At 36.4% G+C, this 16,221-nt stretch overlaps 1 protein-coding gene across 4 annotated transcripts in view; it reads left to right on the top strand.

Annotated features, from left to right (window-relative positions):
• IARS1 (isoleucyl-tRNA synthetase 1) overlaps window positions 1-14,248 on the top strand; it is a 96,792-nt gene extending 82,544 nt beyond the window's left edge. For all 4 annotated transcript variants that reach the window (XM_062585306.1, XM_062585305.1, XM_062585308.1 and 1 more), the window contains 5 exons: window positions 2,372-2,480; window positions 3,299-3,424; window positions 9,032-9,175; window positions 10,092-10,244; window positions 13,634-14,248. In XM_062585306.1, coding sequence (XP_062441290.1) covers window positions 2,372-2,480; window positions 3,299-3,424; window positions 9,032-9,175; window positions 10,092-10,244; window positions 13,634-13,716 — 615 coding nt within the window. In that variant the 3' untranslated portion in view covers window positions 13,717-14,248. The remainder of the gene's footprint in view (window positions 1-2,371; window positions 2,481-3,298; window positions 3,425-9,031; window positions 9,176-10,091; window positions 10,245-13,633) is intronic.
• The last annotated feature ends 1,973 nt before the right edge of the window (window positions 14,249-16,221 follow it).

The raw sequence follows: 16,221 nt of genomic DNA, 5'->3' as shown, positions 1-16,221 counted from the left end.
TGACGTAGTTGGTAGTAGTTGGCCGCAAACACGAGACATCCGTTCTGTTTTTGAAGCTCTGCGCCAACAAGTTAGCGGGAGGCTTGTGGGTGAGGCTGCGTGCTTGCCCGGAGGTAAGGCTTCGGGCCGGGGAAGCTTCTGAAATCAGAGCTGAGCCAGCGCTTTAGGCAGGCAGTTCTGTGTGGCTCTTGCAGTTCGTGGGTAAGCTTATAGGAATATGACGATCTTAAAATGCTTGTAGTGCTGACTGTTCCTGTCCCTTAGCTTAAAATCTTAGGCGTGGAAATCTTGTCAAACCCAAACATTAACTGTGAGTTGTTGTGTAATTTAGATACCCCAAACTGTAACGTATGGTAGTCTGAGACAAAAAAATTAACTTCGCAAGTAAATACCGACTTGACAGCCTTTCAGAGTAAAACGATCACTAACGCTTGCAACGTCGCGAGAGCGCTCGCGTGCGTGCTGCCCAGCTCGGCCGCGGCTGGCTGGGGGTGGCCGTCTGCACGCGTGCGCGTTAGCCACGCTCACGGAGCGCGCCGGCCTCTGCCCTCTTAGTCAGACTGGTAGGATGTAAATAAAGGTGGCAGATGGAATCAGATCACTGAGGTTTTGATGTAATTTTAAAGTCTTCCTCTCACTTGCTGGGACTGCAGGGATTTAGTGCTGAGGACAGGTGTTCCGCTTTGCATGCTCTGTGCTCTGAGGCAGCTCTCTTGTCGCATCGACGTCGGTAAATACGGATATCTGAAATGAAAAAGCCCTTCTGAAGAAGCCCTTTTGGTGTAGTAATTTGCCTTTTGTGGTGTGTTAAGGTACCACGTGAGCAATTAATTTAGCTTTGTGCATCAGGCCTGGCTACAGTTAGTGATCTTCCCTTCCTGGAGTCCTAACTGCACGTGCGTTTCTGTGCTGGCCATTCCTGGCACAAAGACTTTGAACGTGTGAACCGGAATCGAATTACGCAGGAACTCTCTTGTGCTCGTGGGGCTCGCTAAGCGGTGTTGGCAAGGAAAAAGCTGTATGGCGGTTGCACACTTTGAGGTATGAAAGCGGGTGTAAGTTACAAGGTCAAAGCGTGTAATTGCACATGTGCCTTCATAGATGAAGTCAACTCTGGCAGGATCATTGCACCAAATTTCTGAAAACTATCAGAAGGAATAACAGAAGTCTGCATGATGTTAATGTACATAGAGACTGAGACAAAAATGAAATGCAGGCTATGTCTTCTGGAATATTTTGAATACACTCGAGCTCAGTATTTCTGTGAAATTATATAGGATCGGTTTTTGATACAAAGCCTTAATTACGAACTACTTTCCCGAAGACTGGCTCTGAGAGACAACAAAATCCTTAGTAGTTGTTTAAAAAAATACTGTGAGAAAAAACTGACTAATTAATCTGAATTTTTATTTGCTAATAAAGAAAGTAAACACAAAATAAGGTTTGCTTTTCGGAGTGTTTTCCCCTGGATTGTAAGAGGAGCTACCCGAAGAGCACGCACTTGCCAGTGCCACTGTTTGCCATCTGAGCTCTGCTGACCCTTATCAGACTGCTCTGCGTTTGTGAGAAATTTGGTTGAAATGGCCACTTGGCATCTGAACGCACTTTGTTTAATTAGAAATTTAACTTGTAATTAAGGAGAATTTTTAGAATGTTTTTCTTATAGAAAATTGACAGGAGTCCATTAGCAATTCTAATCTGTGCTCACCTCAAGAAGATAGCTCTGCTTGAGAAAGCGCAGTCTTGTAGATACAGCTGTGGTTTAAGACCTCTGCAAAATAGATTTGTTTCTGTAGCATTGCTAAAAATTTTCAAGTGTCCTCATCCTCTTGTCTCATTTGCGAAGAAAAATACTTGTTCCATTTCTTGTTAGGCTGTTTCAGGTTTTAAATGATTCGCTAATTGCTAATGGGGGGAGAGTTGTGAAGGCTGATGTGACACCAGGACATACACTGTTCCTGGCTGTTGGCTGTGACCAGTGGAGACCAATGGAGCATGAGGGAGCCTGTCCTCAGCTACTCTGAATTGCCTATGCAAGGCTCTTCCTTTCTTAACTATAGTCACTTTTGGATTATATTTTTGGAGCCTTTTATCACTATTCTGTGGCACTGAACACTTGCAAAAATTACGCCTTTTAGTCCATGTTTTTCTTATGTGTTGAATATTGCTGTTACTTTGGCATGCATTAAGGATAAATGGTTCATAGCGGAAGAACTCTCTCTGAAGGAAGGTACGGCAAAACTTGCTATGTTATTATGTTATCATATAATTGTCTAATGCAACAAAACAGTATCTTCATGTGTCATATTTAAGGAAGCTATTTTGGTTATGTTTTAAAATAAAACAATGTTTTAATTATTATTATTTTTAGCTGAAGGGATCAGAGCTAGAAATTACACTCGTCAGAGGTGGTTTGTGTCACTCTGGTCCAGCCTGTGCCTATGTCAACCTCAAAGTTTGTGTTAATGGGACAGAGCAAGGTAGGAATGTATCATTTTTGATCTGTCATTGGTAGTCTTGAAATAAGATTAGTTAGAAAACAGAATGATGAATAGTGGAAACAAGGTTGTTTGAAAGATGATGTGAATTCCCTTCCAGCAATAGCTTTAAATATTCTTTGAAATACTTTCATAAAAAGCAGTGTTTCATGTATTGCAGTACTTGCACGTGATGCCTTTTCTGTGAAAAAGGTGCAGTTTAAAGTATAAAACTTAAAATAATAGTTAAAATAGAGCATCTGGTGATGGTTTTGGATAAACAGAAGCACTTTCTGTAAGTGACCACAAGGATGTTCTTAAATGTATTTCAGTGTTGGGTTTTACATTAAAAGAAGAGCAACATTAATACAAATTTCAAACTTGTCTAGAAAAAAATTGCTAGAATGCATGTCAAAAGTAGTATGCTCTATGTGACATAATTTCCAGACTACTTTCTAAATTATAATGAACTTACCTAAATAATTATACTTTTGATCTTAGCATGCCGTTTGCCATTTTTAAATCAATACAATACTGGATTGTAATTCAGTGACATAATTTGACTGCTGTGTTAACAAAATTTTTTGTAAACAAAAAATTTCCATTATGATTAATCTACAGTAATAGACTTGAGTCAATTTTGTTTTTTCTTCTTTTTTTTGTCTTTCCTACTACAAAAAAATTCTGGAAGTATGTGATGTTGCTAGTTCTATGTTGACTTAAAAACTTACTGAAAGTCATTAGAATAACTCATTAGAAAAATTATTGAAACACAGTTATTGCTTCTGTCTTATATTTTAATTTCTTAATTTTGATTTTAGATGGTGTGTTGCTGCTGGAAAATCCAAAAGGAGATAATACATTGAACTTCACTAGACTTGTAGATGCTGTGTCCTGCATTTTTGGTCTTAAAAATTCAAAACTGACTATTTTTAATGGGAAAACAGGTAAGTGGAGTAAAGCAATAAAAACTGAAAGTCCTTCCAGCAGCAGTTAGAACTTAAGTGATTTACTGTATGTTTTTTTTTTCCTCTTATATATACAAAATTGCCAAGAAAACACACAAGGAAACTTTTTATTTTCTACTACATAGTTTATGAGGATGTGTTTATAGCCACATATAAATGTTTTCAAAAGCTGCTGCTAAATGATGCTCATCAGTTTCACAAAGTGTTTCTCCTGGTTCCCAGCTATACTATTTACTGATGGCAAACTGATTCCTCTGCAGAGAGAAAAAATTTTTGTTAGTTTTTCACTGTAAAGAAGTTTGAGGATTTCTGTATTTCTTCTGTTTAGAAAAATCTATCAGAATATTTTTGTAGCATGAGCTTGTGTTCTACTAACAAATGAAAACATAAAACGTCTTCTATGGGTTATATATAGAGTGATAGTTTGGGTTCATTACAAAGATAAAATAGCTGATACAAGAGAGGCAAAACATTATGAAAAATACTGCAATTAGTGACCAAGAGACCTTAGCAGCAAACTGACTTGCTTTCTTCTGACATGGATATTCTGTTTTATTATTACATTACATATAAAATTCTGATATGTTAGCAAAAATGATATCTTCAAAAAAAAAAAAAAAAAGTACAGTACATTATGATGATGATTACACTAGTAATCAAATGATTTACTGAGTGGATACAGAAAGAGTACTTGTAGTGACCATGCCATGATATAGCTTCAGAGATCTTTCAACAGTAATTATTTTTTGTTGTTAGGGTTATTTGCCTGTTTCTGCACGTTCAAGTCTAAAATGAGCAACAAAAAAACCCCATGAAATACTGCAGAAATGGGAGCTCAATGGCTGCAGAAACCTTGCTTGTGTATTTTCAAAGAAATATTACTGAAGCAATATTTAAAGAGGAGGTGGTTAACTGTATTGTTGTGAATGTCTGTCCTGAGCTGCCTACAGGACTACTAAGGAGCACTAGTTCATGCCTATGGCATATTAGAGGAATACTCTCATTTGGGTCTGTAGTATTGCTGTTACTATCTCTACTTTTAATTTCTTGTATGTTATCCCTTGAAACTACTTACTGAAGAGTGTTTTGGGGTTTTCTTACTGGACCTTTATCCAATATAATCCACTTAGCTTTTTATGATAAAACCTCTTTCAGAGTTGTGCTCAGTTGAACTGAAGAGTTTAATCATATCAAATGATCCTTCTTTGCTTTTGCTTATAGATTATTTTTAGGAAATTCTGGATCTTTCAATATCTTCCCCAAGTTTCCGCTCTGTTCTGAATGAGGAAATACTTTTCCTTTACATCATTTTGCAAATAGCAATTATACACTGCAACAAAATGATAGCAGAATGGTACATGATTACAGAGGTGGATATAAATTATCATGATTTATTACTATCTCAGATATTAAGAGAAGATTTATAAAAGGCCAAGAAGAGTTGGGGAGCTCTCAACTCAGTAAAGACTGTAAGAAGCCAGAAGCTGCATATTTGGCTTGTTTTCTGCTTCTGACAAGAAAAAAGATGCAGCAAAATCTGCTAATCCTGAAGAGAAAGAATACCTAAGCTTCCCCTCTTTCTCAGAGAACCTTTTCTGTTGTAGTAGGAAAGGCTTTATTTATTTATTTATTTTCCTTTCCATATCATTTAGGCTGTATAGATACAATTTGGGGACTTTCCTTTTGACATAACGATTTCAATCCTTTAAAAAAAAAAAAAAAAAAAAAGTGGTTTGGGCAGAGAGGGATTTTTCCCTGCCCACTGTCATCTCAACAACATTAAAATTCTCTTGGAAAGATTGGATTATCAAATTCACTTTTGCAGATTGGCAGTGATCTAGGATGTGGCTTCCTGAAGGATCAGATCTGGATGCATGTAAAAAGGAAATAACTCCTTAAGCTGCTAGAAAGTAGAATTGAAATTCTTGACATTCAGTTCAGTGAGGATGCAATCCCTTTGCTTATCTGCCCACCTCTGTGGGTATTGCTGGTGAGGCTTACCTGTGGTTTAGTGTTTAAAACATGGAATCGGTACCAGCTACTCTGTCTAACGTGAATTGCATAGAACAGGTTGCGTGCTCAAGACAAGTCGTTGCTGAATTGTTGCCACTTATGCTAATAAAATTATGGCCAAGTCAAATGATATTTCTGGCTCCTTATTTTCCTTCCTGGAGTTTCTAGGGCTGTCCACCTTGCTTGCAGCAGACTTTATCATCTTGTTTTCGAATTGTAATGAAGATATGCTTAGGGTTGGGTAATGGCATAAAATGAGACAATTCTCGTCTTAAGGCAGGGTAAATGTATGTCATGTTCCTGTTTCTTCATGCAAAATGGAAATAATGAGATAAACATTTCCTCCCTGACAGTGAATTAATGTATTTTGAGTAACTGCAAACTCTGAGCAGCCTCTGTTATTTATACTGATTTCAGATACCAAGGATAATTTACCTCATTTAACATTAACTTTATGAAAAGTCATTTAAAGGAAAGAGGCTGGGCTCAAATCAGATTACAAAAATAATTGCTAGTGACTTTCTTCTAACTCTAGGTTGTTGAAAACTTTATAAACTTACTGTGACTGCTTTTTTGCACTCAAGTTTAATGGAAGTAGCTAATGTTCTTTTCTTAAATCAGTGGGGTTTTTTTGACAACTTCAGTTTCTTGAGCTTATGCCCCCCCAGTTGTTCCACTTATCTGTGAGTGAGTGTGTAAGATAATTGAGTAGTGTACAAGCTCTGATCTTGTTGGTTCTTAAAGAACCCCAGTATACAGATGCGCTATGAGTTGTTGCCTGTGACACCCTGGAGTAAGGAGTTTTTTTTATTTATTTTTATTTTTATTTTTTAAAACTTACTAATTGTGTAATGTGGGGAACTTTAACAGAGAATTCCCTAATCTGGAATTGAAAGAGCATAGAGACCAAGGAAGGGCCTCCTTATACAGGGTGAAGGCAAAGAATGACCTGCTGTTCCTTGTTAACTGTAAATGCTTATGGACGCAGGATGGTAAACCCCCAGTAAGAAAAATAAGACCATTTGCAAGACAGGCAGTACTGTAATAGGATGTTATTACAAGAGAAAGGATGGAGAGGTAGATTATTAATCTGTTGGTGGATAAATAAAGTTGTGCCTTGAAATTGTATTTGTTGTCTGCTTTGTCATCTTAACAGTTTTCAGGACAAGGAGCCTCTTACAAGAGTAAATGAAGCTGTAAATCATTCAGTGTTAAAGAAAAGGGGGGAGGAGGCAAAATCCCCCCCCACCAATCTTCTTTCTTTACATTTTACTTCCTCTTTATAACTTTTAGTTGACTTTTTTTTTTAAAAAAATCTGCTCTTTGCACTGTTTTAGGAAAAAGAGTACAAAATGCTTTTTGAGGTTTTTTTTGTTTTCTCCCCAAATACATTGAATTTTTAAAGGGCCATAAGGCTGCCAGGTACCTTAGGGGAGTATTACCACTTAGAAAATCTCAGCTGCAGGGAGGACTGACTTTAAAAGTGATTTTAGTATTGATGAGCACTTGCAATATCTACTTGTTTTCAAGTGGATTATATATGTGGAAAAAAACCCTAATCCATTTGATCCTTTTCCTTACTATTTATTAGAAAGTTACATAGACTGAATTTGTTGGCAGAACTGTACATGAGACTTTTCATATGAAAATGTCAACAGTTCTGTAATATAAAATGTTTGATTTGTTAAACCTGTAAACCACAATTACAGCAGGTCATTCCCTATTGCACCTGCCTAGATCACTGCAAATACGTAATATTAGCCTGTAAGTTACTTGGTCCAAGTTTCTTGTTCTGTAAAGCAACTACTGCTAGTGGTGTTTCCTGCCTATTACATAGTAAACATAGGCGAAATGCAAGCAGTGCTGCTTTAAAGTTATGCCAGGAAAAGCTGCTGCTGTCTCCCTTTCCATATGATGAAATCTTGTTAATTGTGCTAGTTACTGTGTCAGTTTAATATTTTTATTCCTTTCTTGTAAGTGGAAACAACAAAAAAGCCCTTAACCATGCATGTGCATGCACCCACACCTGAAATGTTCAGTTAGCTGGCAGATGACCATCTTAGACACTTCATTCTGGAAAATGGAATTTTAGGTACGACTGATATTTTTCTTTTTTTTAAGCTTTATTTTTTTAAAAAAGTCAATCTTTACATGATAGAAATTTTGTGCTGTTTTAGATAAAAACACCTAGAGATTGTTTGTAATGTATTTCTTAAAATGTAGACACAGCAAAAACTGGATTTTTTTTTTTAAAGCAACTTTTAAAAATTCTTAGAAAGCAGTCTGAGGGTAGGTGGGCAGGTATGGGAAACTCTCATCCTTCCTTAGGGCAGTCTCTGAAGAATTCTACAATGCATCGAATTTTATGTTCTGTTGACAAAATTTTGAGATTGAAATCTGGTACTCTTCACCTCTGTTTTATTTTATTTATGAAAGTCCTTGGGAAAAGGAGCATTGTATCTGTCCCTCTCAAAAATCATTCAGATGAACTTAGGGAAAATAAGCTTTCTAAAGCTTAGACTCTGCAATGTGTACAAGTAGTGCTGATCGGGAATGAAGTCCTGTTGGAAGGATATAACAGATGTGCCTGCTCATCTGCCTAGCACATGCATTATTCTTGCAAGAAATTAAATTTTTTCTTCCTGGTCTTGGTGGTTGGAGTTCTTTTGCAGCTGCAGTAGCAGAGGGTGATGTTCTTACTGTGTCTTTAATTAGCTTGTATTCTTTAATTTTGGTGGTACTGGCAGGAATTTTTTTTTTTTTTCACCTCTATAGTAGATAGAGCAGCTGTTCATGTAGGTAGTACAGAATGAAGCCTTACATGTTTAATTTGTATCATAGAAGCCTCATTAGTGTCTCATCTGAATGCTTTCAGGGTGGTGGTGCATTACTTGTAAAATCTTTTGAGGCAAGTTCGTATTTTGATTGTGTCTCATCTTCCGCCTTTTTTAAATATGTATGACTGGAGACTTCTGCAGGATCATCAGCTATTGTTGACATTAAACAGTAATAAATATTAACACTGAGCGCTTTACTCATGATTTGTCCAGCTATTGATTTTGCGTTTATTGTCATCTGGAGTTTACCAAAGGAAACTTCCTGATGTTGCATGGTAACAAATATCCAGTGCTGCTTCAGCTAATGAAGTTAGGGTAGAGGAAAAGATCTTAGGTCTTAATCTAGTAAGATGGAAATGGTTGGCCGAAGTGGATGATTTCTAGCTTATTTTAAGTTATTAAACTGTTTTTATTGACAGATATTAAACTGTTGTGTTTTTATTTAATAATTAATCATACATTTCTTTGCATTAAAAATGAATTCATAGTTTTCTGTTGACATAACAAATTTAAGCAGCTGATCAAGTACTCTGCATTATTAAAAACCCAGAATACTTTTTTTTTCATTTCCATTTTTCAAAATGGAGAAGTATACTTTTTGGAGAAACTAACCTCAAAGAGGGAGGCGCCTCCATAATGACATTGGTAGTTGGAAAGACTCCTTGTCAGCTAATGGAGCGAGAGCTAGATGTGAGTATCCCTGTAATGGCCTGACTGGTTTCATTTTCTTTTTCAGAACTGATAAGCAAAACTGACTTGCTTAGTCTCAGCGGGAAGACTCTACACGTGACGGCAGGGTCAGCGCCGGCTTTGCTCAGCTTCCCTGATGTTCTTCTCTGCCAGTATATCAACTTGCAGCTGGTGAATGCAGAGCCACAGGGTGCGTAAGGTTCTAACCGCTTTTCACTTGCACAATAAGCTTGTGATTTAAGTTCTGGACACAGTGTTTTGCCAATGGAGAGAGATATATATTTTCATTGATAGGTGGTGACTTTTATTTCTTTCATAAAAGAGAAAGAAGAGCCAGTCTGAGATAAGAAATGGCGTTTAAACCTGAGCCCTTCAACACTGTTTTCCTGTTTCTGGCCAGCAGCTCACTTATGTAGCTTATTCTAAAAGGCTGTGTCTAAAACTGATGAGATAATGAAGAGGATAGTAGAGGAGGAGTGAGCTCTTCTCACAGACTGAGACATGTAAACATGTCTGTGAAACACAACTCAAGGCTACTTAAAAGCCAAAAGAATTATATTATTAACCTGATATGAAGTTCTAGATGTGTGTGTAGTTCTGTTTCGCAGCTGCTAATCTCCTAATTTCTATTGTGAAACATCTCATTGGAAAACAAAAGAAATATATCAGATCTTGGGTTACCAAGATGAGTCTGTCCCAGGCTGTTGGTCCATGTGGAGTCTTAATGAAGTTACCGAGAAGCTAGTTGGGCTAAACGTTTTTTTAATAGGGAGGCAATCGCTGGTGTGAGTTTCTGTAGGTAATAGTGGTTTGTGTGTGCTGTTGCAAAATTTTGCATCTTCCATAAAGAGTCTGCACATTATTTACTTGATCTCTGTATGGAATTCTGGAAGATTTTCTTTTGTTAGTCAAGCTGTTAATAGTCATTTATGCTTCTAGATCCATAATTCATATATTTTATTTAATGAATAATTATCTATAAGTAGTTTGGTATGGTTGATTGGAGAGTATGGTTGAACTGGGAGAACAAGTCCTAAATTTTAATTTACCAAGATAAAAGTAATGCTATTCCTCACTAGTAGTAATACAACTGTTTATTTTGTTAGAATGTCAGAAAGGAACAGTGGGAACACTTCTAATGGAAAACCCTGTTGGTCAGAATGGATTAACATATCAAGGTCTTCTGCATGAAACAGCAAAAGTTTTTGGGCTCAGGAGCAGGAGGCTAAAACTGTTCCTAGATGAAGCACAAACTCAGGGTAAGCACAGACTTTTGATTTGCTTGTTGTAATATCTGAGGATGCTTGGAAGTTTTTGTTGAGGAGCAACTCTCTAATTCTTTTTCTGAGATCTAGTTTAAGTAAATGCACACTATTTACATTGGTTTCTAATTTTGCCTGGCAATTTATTATTTTTGTTTACTTGTAAATGTACATGCATAACAGATTTTAAGTTCAAAGTTTTAATGTTTTCTACTCAGCTGAACTTGTCTGTGGATCTGTATGTATGATTTCCAGCAAATTTATTATAGGAACAGTATATAGAGCCAGAGAGATAGTGAAATTTGGATGAGTGGTGCAAGCTGGGGACGAAATTGCCAAGACCAGTCTCAAAGTTTCTTCCTTTTAAAATTGAAAGCTCAATCAACAGTGTAAATACTGGTTACTTCCTGGTGTGATTAAGTAGTGAGAATGAATCTCTTCCTAGAAATAGGTGAGTAAGTAGTGAATATTTGAAGAACCTCTTCAGATTGTTCCTAACATACATGTTGTTGCAGAAGCTTTAATCCTTTTTGAAGAAGGGGAGTGGAGGGAAAGGAATATTGGTTCTATTTCGGAGTTGTACGAGTGGGTCAGACTTGGTGGGTATGACAGCTGTGTTGCGTTCAGAATATCTTGGAAGCAGGAAGCCTTACCGTATAGTCAGATATCTATACTGTTAAAAGAATCTTCTGAAAGCATAGTCTGAAGATGAGGCTTAAAAACAGAAATCTGTGATGTATGAGAGAGAATATAAAGTAGAAAAAGATAAAAGCTGAAGATACAGGCACGCAATAAAAGTGACATGCTGAATGATGTCGACAAATACAGAGAGATTTAGAATATAGCATTTAGAAACCACACAAGATGTAAAATATATTAACCATTTTTCATTAGCATAAAGCAAAAAAAACCCAAAAAACAAAAAAAACCAAATGTTTGTTTGCGAAAACTTGGTGACAAGGAATTTAGCTGTTGAGGAGCAATTTAATATACCTGTCCATTTTTGGTTTCTAGCATTGTTACAGAGCAAAAGGATCTACTTTTTTTTTTTTTTTTTTTTTTTTTTTTTTTTTTTTTAATAGCAGAGATTCCTTCAGAACTGGAAAAAAATGAAAACATTATTTTTATATATGTTGTCAAGTTGGGCATGTGCTGTCTATGACACAGATGTTTGCTTGCTTTAGTAACAGAGACAGGGGGCTTCTTATTTTTGTTCTCCCCCCCCCCCCATCTACCCTCTCCTCCCCTTTGTAATATAGAAAAGTTGGTCTATAAATAAATGTCCAAGTGGTGAGTATCACCTATTCATAAGATTGAAACACATGAACCATAGGTATCTGTTCAAGGCATTTGGGGTGAGGACAATATTTTTTAAAATGGTAGCTTCTAATCCTTCCTTGGAGGAGTTAGCAAGAAAAGAAGATGTTCTTGCATTATGTTGGTAAATTAACCTTTCAGTTTCCAGGTAATAGTAATTGTTGTCTTAAGTACTATTGAAGATATCAGCCCTGTATAATTTGGGGATTCGGTTTTTGAAGCTTTGCATTTTATTGTAATTTAGCATATCAGTAACTGCAGAGGGCAGTGGTTAAAGTCTCAAAAAAAAATAAACAAAAGAAAAACTCCTCAGACCAATTTTTGTCAAATTAATTTGGTTTCTTCTGCACATCAGAATAACTTTTCTACATACTGAGATAACATCTCCTTGGGGAAGGAGGGAAAGATAATGAGGGTATATTTGGATTGGACCTCCAGTTATTTTACTCTGTAGCTTGATATTGAACTGCTTAAAACAGAATGCTACACTGAAAGAGGACTCCTAAAAATAGTATTATCAGGATCCAGAAGAGCTTCTTAATTAAATAATTAACAGATTGCTTTTAAACTTTCAAGGAGTCTGTATTTGCTCGCTCTTAAAATTGAAGCATCTTTCAAAGAAAGGTGAGGACCTTAATGTTAGAAGGAACATACATATTCTTACATGGAAACAGAGCTTCTTTCTGGCATTTTTAGAATCATTTTTCAGTCTGGAACATGGTACTGTTGAACTAAGCTGTTTTTACACTATCTCCATGGCTACGCTTCACAAACTTACCTCCCCTTCACGCACAGTTTCTTGATTTCTGTGAACTGGAGGTGAGCACAGCATGAGCATCGGTGCCATGAGGCAGTGCAGTACATATTCCAAAGCACCTGACTCCTCTGAATGTTGTTATCTTTCATTTGTGCTAGCAAGTGCCAAAATTTTAGATTATCTTTTATTTTCTTATACTGTCTATAAGGATTTTAGTGTGCAGAGTAACACAGTAAACCTTTGACACCCTTTTACTTTGCTTTCAGCATATGTATTGGTGGTTACCACACTAAAGTTTCTTATGAGAAAACACTTCTGGTACATTTGGTACTCAGGTTGTTTTTTGAATACTGAAAGGTACAGCCTTGCCGCAGAAATAAGTTGCTCTGTTATTGGTGTAGTTTCCCAACAGCTTTCAGCTGCAGCAAACACTGAGCTAGCAAGCATCTAACTTCTGGGAAAATGCTCTGTAAGGTGGCAAGAATAGGAGAAGAGCTTTCCCGTTTGTAATTGTGAACTTTGTAATTGTCAGGCATTTCTTCTGTAGTTGCAAGACAGGATTACTCTGTGTGTGTGTGTGTGTGTTTTGTAAATAGTTACAAATCCAGATTCAAAATTATGGATATATGCTACATCTATAAAAGATCTGTTGGTAAGATTTTATTGTTCCAAGCTATGTGTATAGCTATAAAAATCTAAGGAATTAATCTACCGTGGTATGAAATTCTTCAGGCATACTTGACAAGATTGCAGCATTAATTTTTCAGCAGATACTACTACAATCCTTACTTTAAGTGTAAAACTCAAGTTAATATATGCATGTTCTTTTTCTAATACTCCTTCATAAGCTTGTTGCTCTGGCTCCTGTCAGAGACAGGATATTAGAGGAGACACCGCACTGGTGTGTCCAGTATGGCCCTTCTTAAACGGTATTTATAATGACCTCTGCTTTTCAATGCATTGCATTGTATTAACACTGACATTGTTGTCACATTGCAAAATGATTTTGTGAACCGAAAGTCAGTCCATGTAGATGTGAAGCTGGGAGCTGAAATATGCTGTGAAAAATTTGACATCTTAACCTCCAGCCGTATTCTAAACTCTTGCAGTAGGAAGGGTAACATGTGACTTTTCCTTTAATGCACTGCATTTTAATAGGTAGGAATTAGAACTGAGCAATGTCAGTCCCAGTCCCATTTCAAAGGAATCAGTAGAACTGCCTGAGCAAAGAAATAAATGTATTGACAGCTCTAATGTGTAAGAAGGAGTACTAACTGTGTTCTGTTTGTCTCTTGTTTTTCTTTTGGTTCAGAGATTACAAAGGACACCTCAATGAAGATCCTGAATATGAAGACCGTGTACGTTTGCGTTATACCCACTACAGCTGAATGTTGAGGATTCCATTTTTATGAATAAGACCACGTAGACTTTTCTCCACAAAACAAAATCAAATTGAATTAGTACGCTTTCAGATTAACATCCTAGTTGTGTATGGTACTTCTAACATCTCAAATTGCACACAGGATGTTTTCTACCCGTGCATGTGTAATATGCTGCTCTTTGGTTTCAAATGCAATGTATTTTCATTATGTTACCTTATGATACTGTAAAGGCTGTTCAGAGTCATGTTAGAACTCCTTAACCCTAGATATCTATGCAGTAATTTGCCTGAATGAATTGAGACTAGTACCTCAGTGATGCTGTTCTCTGCCTGTGCATTGTGCAGGGAGCATCTTTGCTTTTCTAAACCGTGGGTTACATACAAGGCTCTATCATACATATAGTAGGTTACAAAAGCTTTGAAACGTAAAGGGTTCCTAGTTTTATTCATTCATCCTAGGTGGATTTTCCTGAAGTGTGTGGTGCTTGATTTAAAACACTTCCTAATTTCAACAGTTTGAACAATAAATTTGCTTTATCTCCAAAATCTTGTTTCCCTGAATTTTGGAGTATCTTGGTTCCCTACATTTTCCAAAGATGATGTGGCACTTCATATGAATTGAGGAAAACCTAGAGGAAACTCAAAATATGGAAAATACGAACTTTAATGACTATAGATGTTGTGATATTGTCAAGCGTGGGGACTTTGGTTAGGGTTTGGGGGCAGGATTGTATGTGTCTTTCAGATTTAAAAACAAAATTTAATTTTAAATCAATACTAAGTTTTTGCTTTTAGAGTAATCAGTACAGTTTGCCACAATACAGTTTGCCAAATGTTTTAGTGTTGGCTTGTATACCTGTTGGCTAGTAAAATAACAGGCAACCAGTTTGAGGATGTGTGTATGTTTTGGCCACAATACTGGATTACTGAAGGTGAATTGAACACAACTTTCAGTGAATTTCAGTGGTGTTATTAGTCATTGTTGAAACTTGTTACTGTACAGAATTTCTGCAAAGGTATACAACTGCTTTCACTGCTGTGTCTTTTTATTAGTTTTTTAAGAACAAGTTTACATTAACTGCAAACAAGAGAATTAACAGTGAATAACGTCTTATAAGAATAATGAAGTCTTGCTTAGCATATTTTTCCATTGCTATTTCTCATTTTTAATTTACATTTGTCTAGCTACAAATATAAATTAAAGCTTTTTTCTGTAATATACTATGACTGGGAAAGACTGCAAATAAATGCTCTGTGTAGTAATTGTGCTTTAGGGGACCCATTTTAAGTACTCAGCTGAAGTAGATCAAGTCCCTGGCATTCAGTTTACAAAAAATAATTTTTTGTCAATATTAAAAATATCAGTGCCTGAACCTATAGAACCACTGGCCCGTACATTTTAGTGAGTATTGGACATTGCTCAGTACCTTTATCTTTAAGTAAGCTTGTTTATCTTTATACTGACTTAGTGACATGGAAATCAAGTAGGGCTTCAGTCTATGCTGATACATTTTTATCACATGAAAAAATGTTCATTTTAATCAAAAATACTGTACCTTCTGTGAAGGTAAGATTACTGATCCTGGGGTGACTTTGCTTTGCTTTTTACAGAGAATAAGTGAAGTTGGTAAAAGACTGCAATTTAACCCTTATTCCTAATGAAACAAGCAATCTATTTTAGTGATGGCTATCAATAAAGGGAGTGCCATTACCTGCACTTTTAAAGAGCTATTTGGGATTTAGCTTTTTGTGACTTTAATGAGGCTAGCTGGCCATGTTCTGTATAAGGAGGGGATTGGATTATGTATACGCTTTTCAGTGAAAGCAAAGCCTGGCTAAGATTTTTTTTTTGAATTTGCTCTGAATGAGTAACAGGCAGAAAAAGATAAAATCTCTAACATGACCTTTATTCCTTCTCAAATATACTCATAGCTGCTTAATGTCAAAAATAGTTTGCCCAGCAGAGGAGGACTGCTTTGTGACCTAAATCTGATAATCTCATACTTTGCATTAGGTATAGTTGAAATAGGTTTCCTAGGTTTTCTGTAGGGAAGTGACTGCTTTATGCTGAAAATGAAAATCTGCCTTTCTCTTGCTTTTATACTTAAGCTTTCTCTGTGAAGATGCTCTGCAGAAGAAAACCACCTGTCAAGCACTGTTAAAATAAAGACTGACGCATGCTGATAAAATTTATCCTCAGAGGTAAAAGATTTAAATTATTTACTCCCTGGAAAGGAGTGAATGAAAAAAACTGTGATAACTTTATCTGTGTAACTCAGTTCTTCAACACCCATGCAAAGGGCATACATGCTAAATCATCACAGCCGTGGCTTGAGACTATGTCAGGAAAGATAGCACTTCATCTCTGTAGACATGCAAAGCTCATCTAGTTGATTTGTGGATGGGGCTGTATGAAGGCTGCTTTATTAGCAAAATGGACTTTAGGGAAAGTTTACTACCACTAACTGCTTCTTAGATAATGTTTGTGGGACACAGTTCAGACGGTACTCTGAAGACCA

This window comes from Rhea pennata, chromosome 12 (genome assembly GCF_028389875.1).
Source record: "Rhea pennata isolate bPtePen1 chromosome 12, bPtePen1.pri, whole genome shotgun sequence".
In the NCBI taxonomy this organism is placed as follows: domain Eukaryota; kingdom Metazoa; phylum Chordata; class Aves; order Rheiformes; family Rheidae; genus Rhea; species Rhea pennata.
This window is presented reverse-complemented; position numbering and strand designations above follow the sequence as displayed.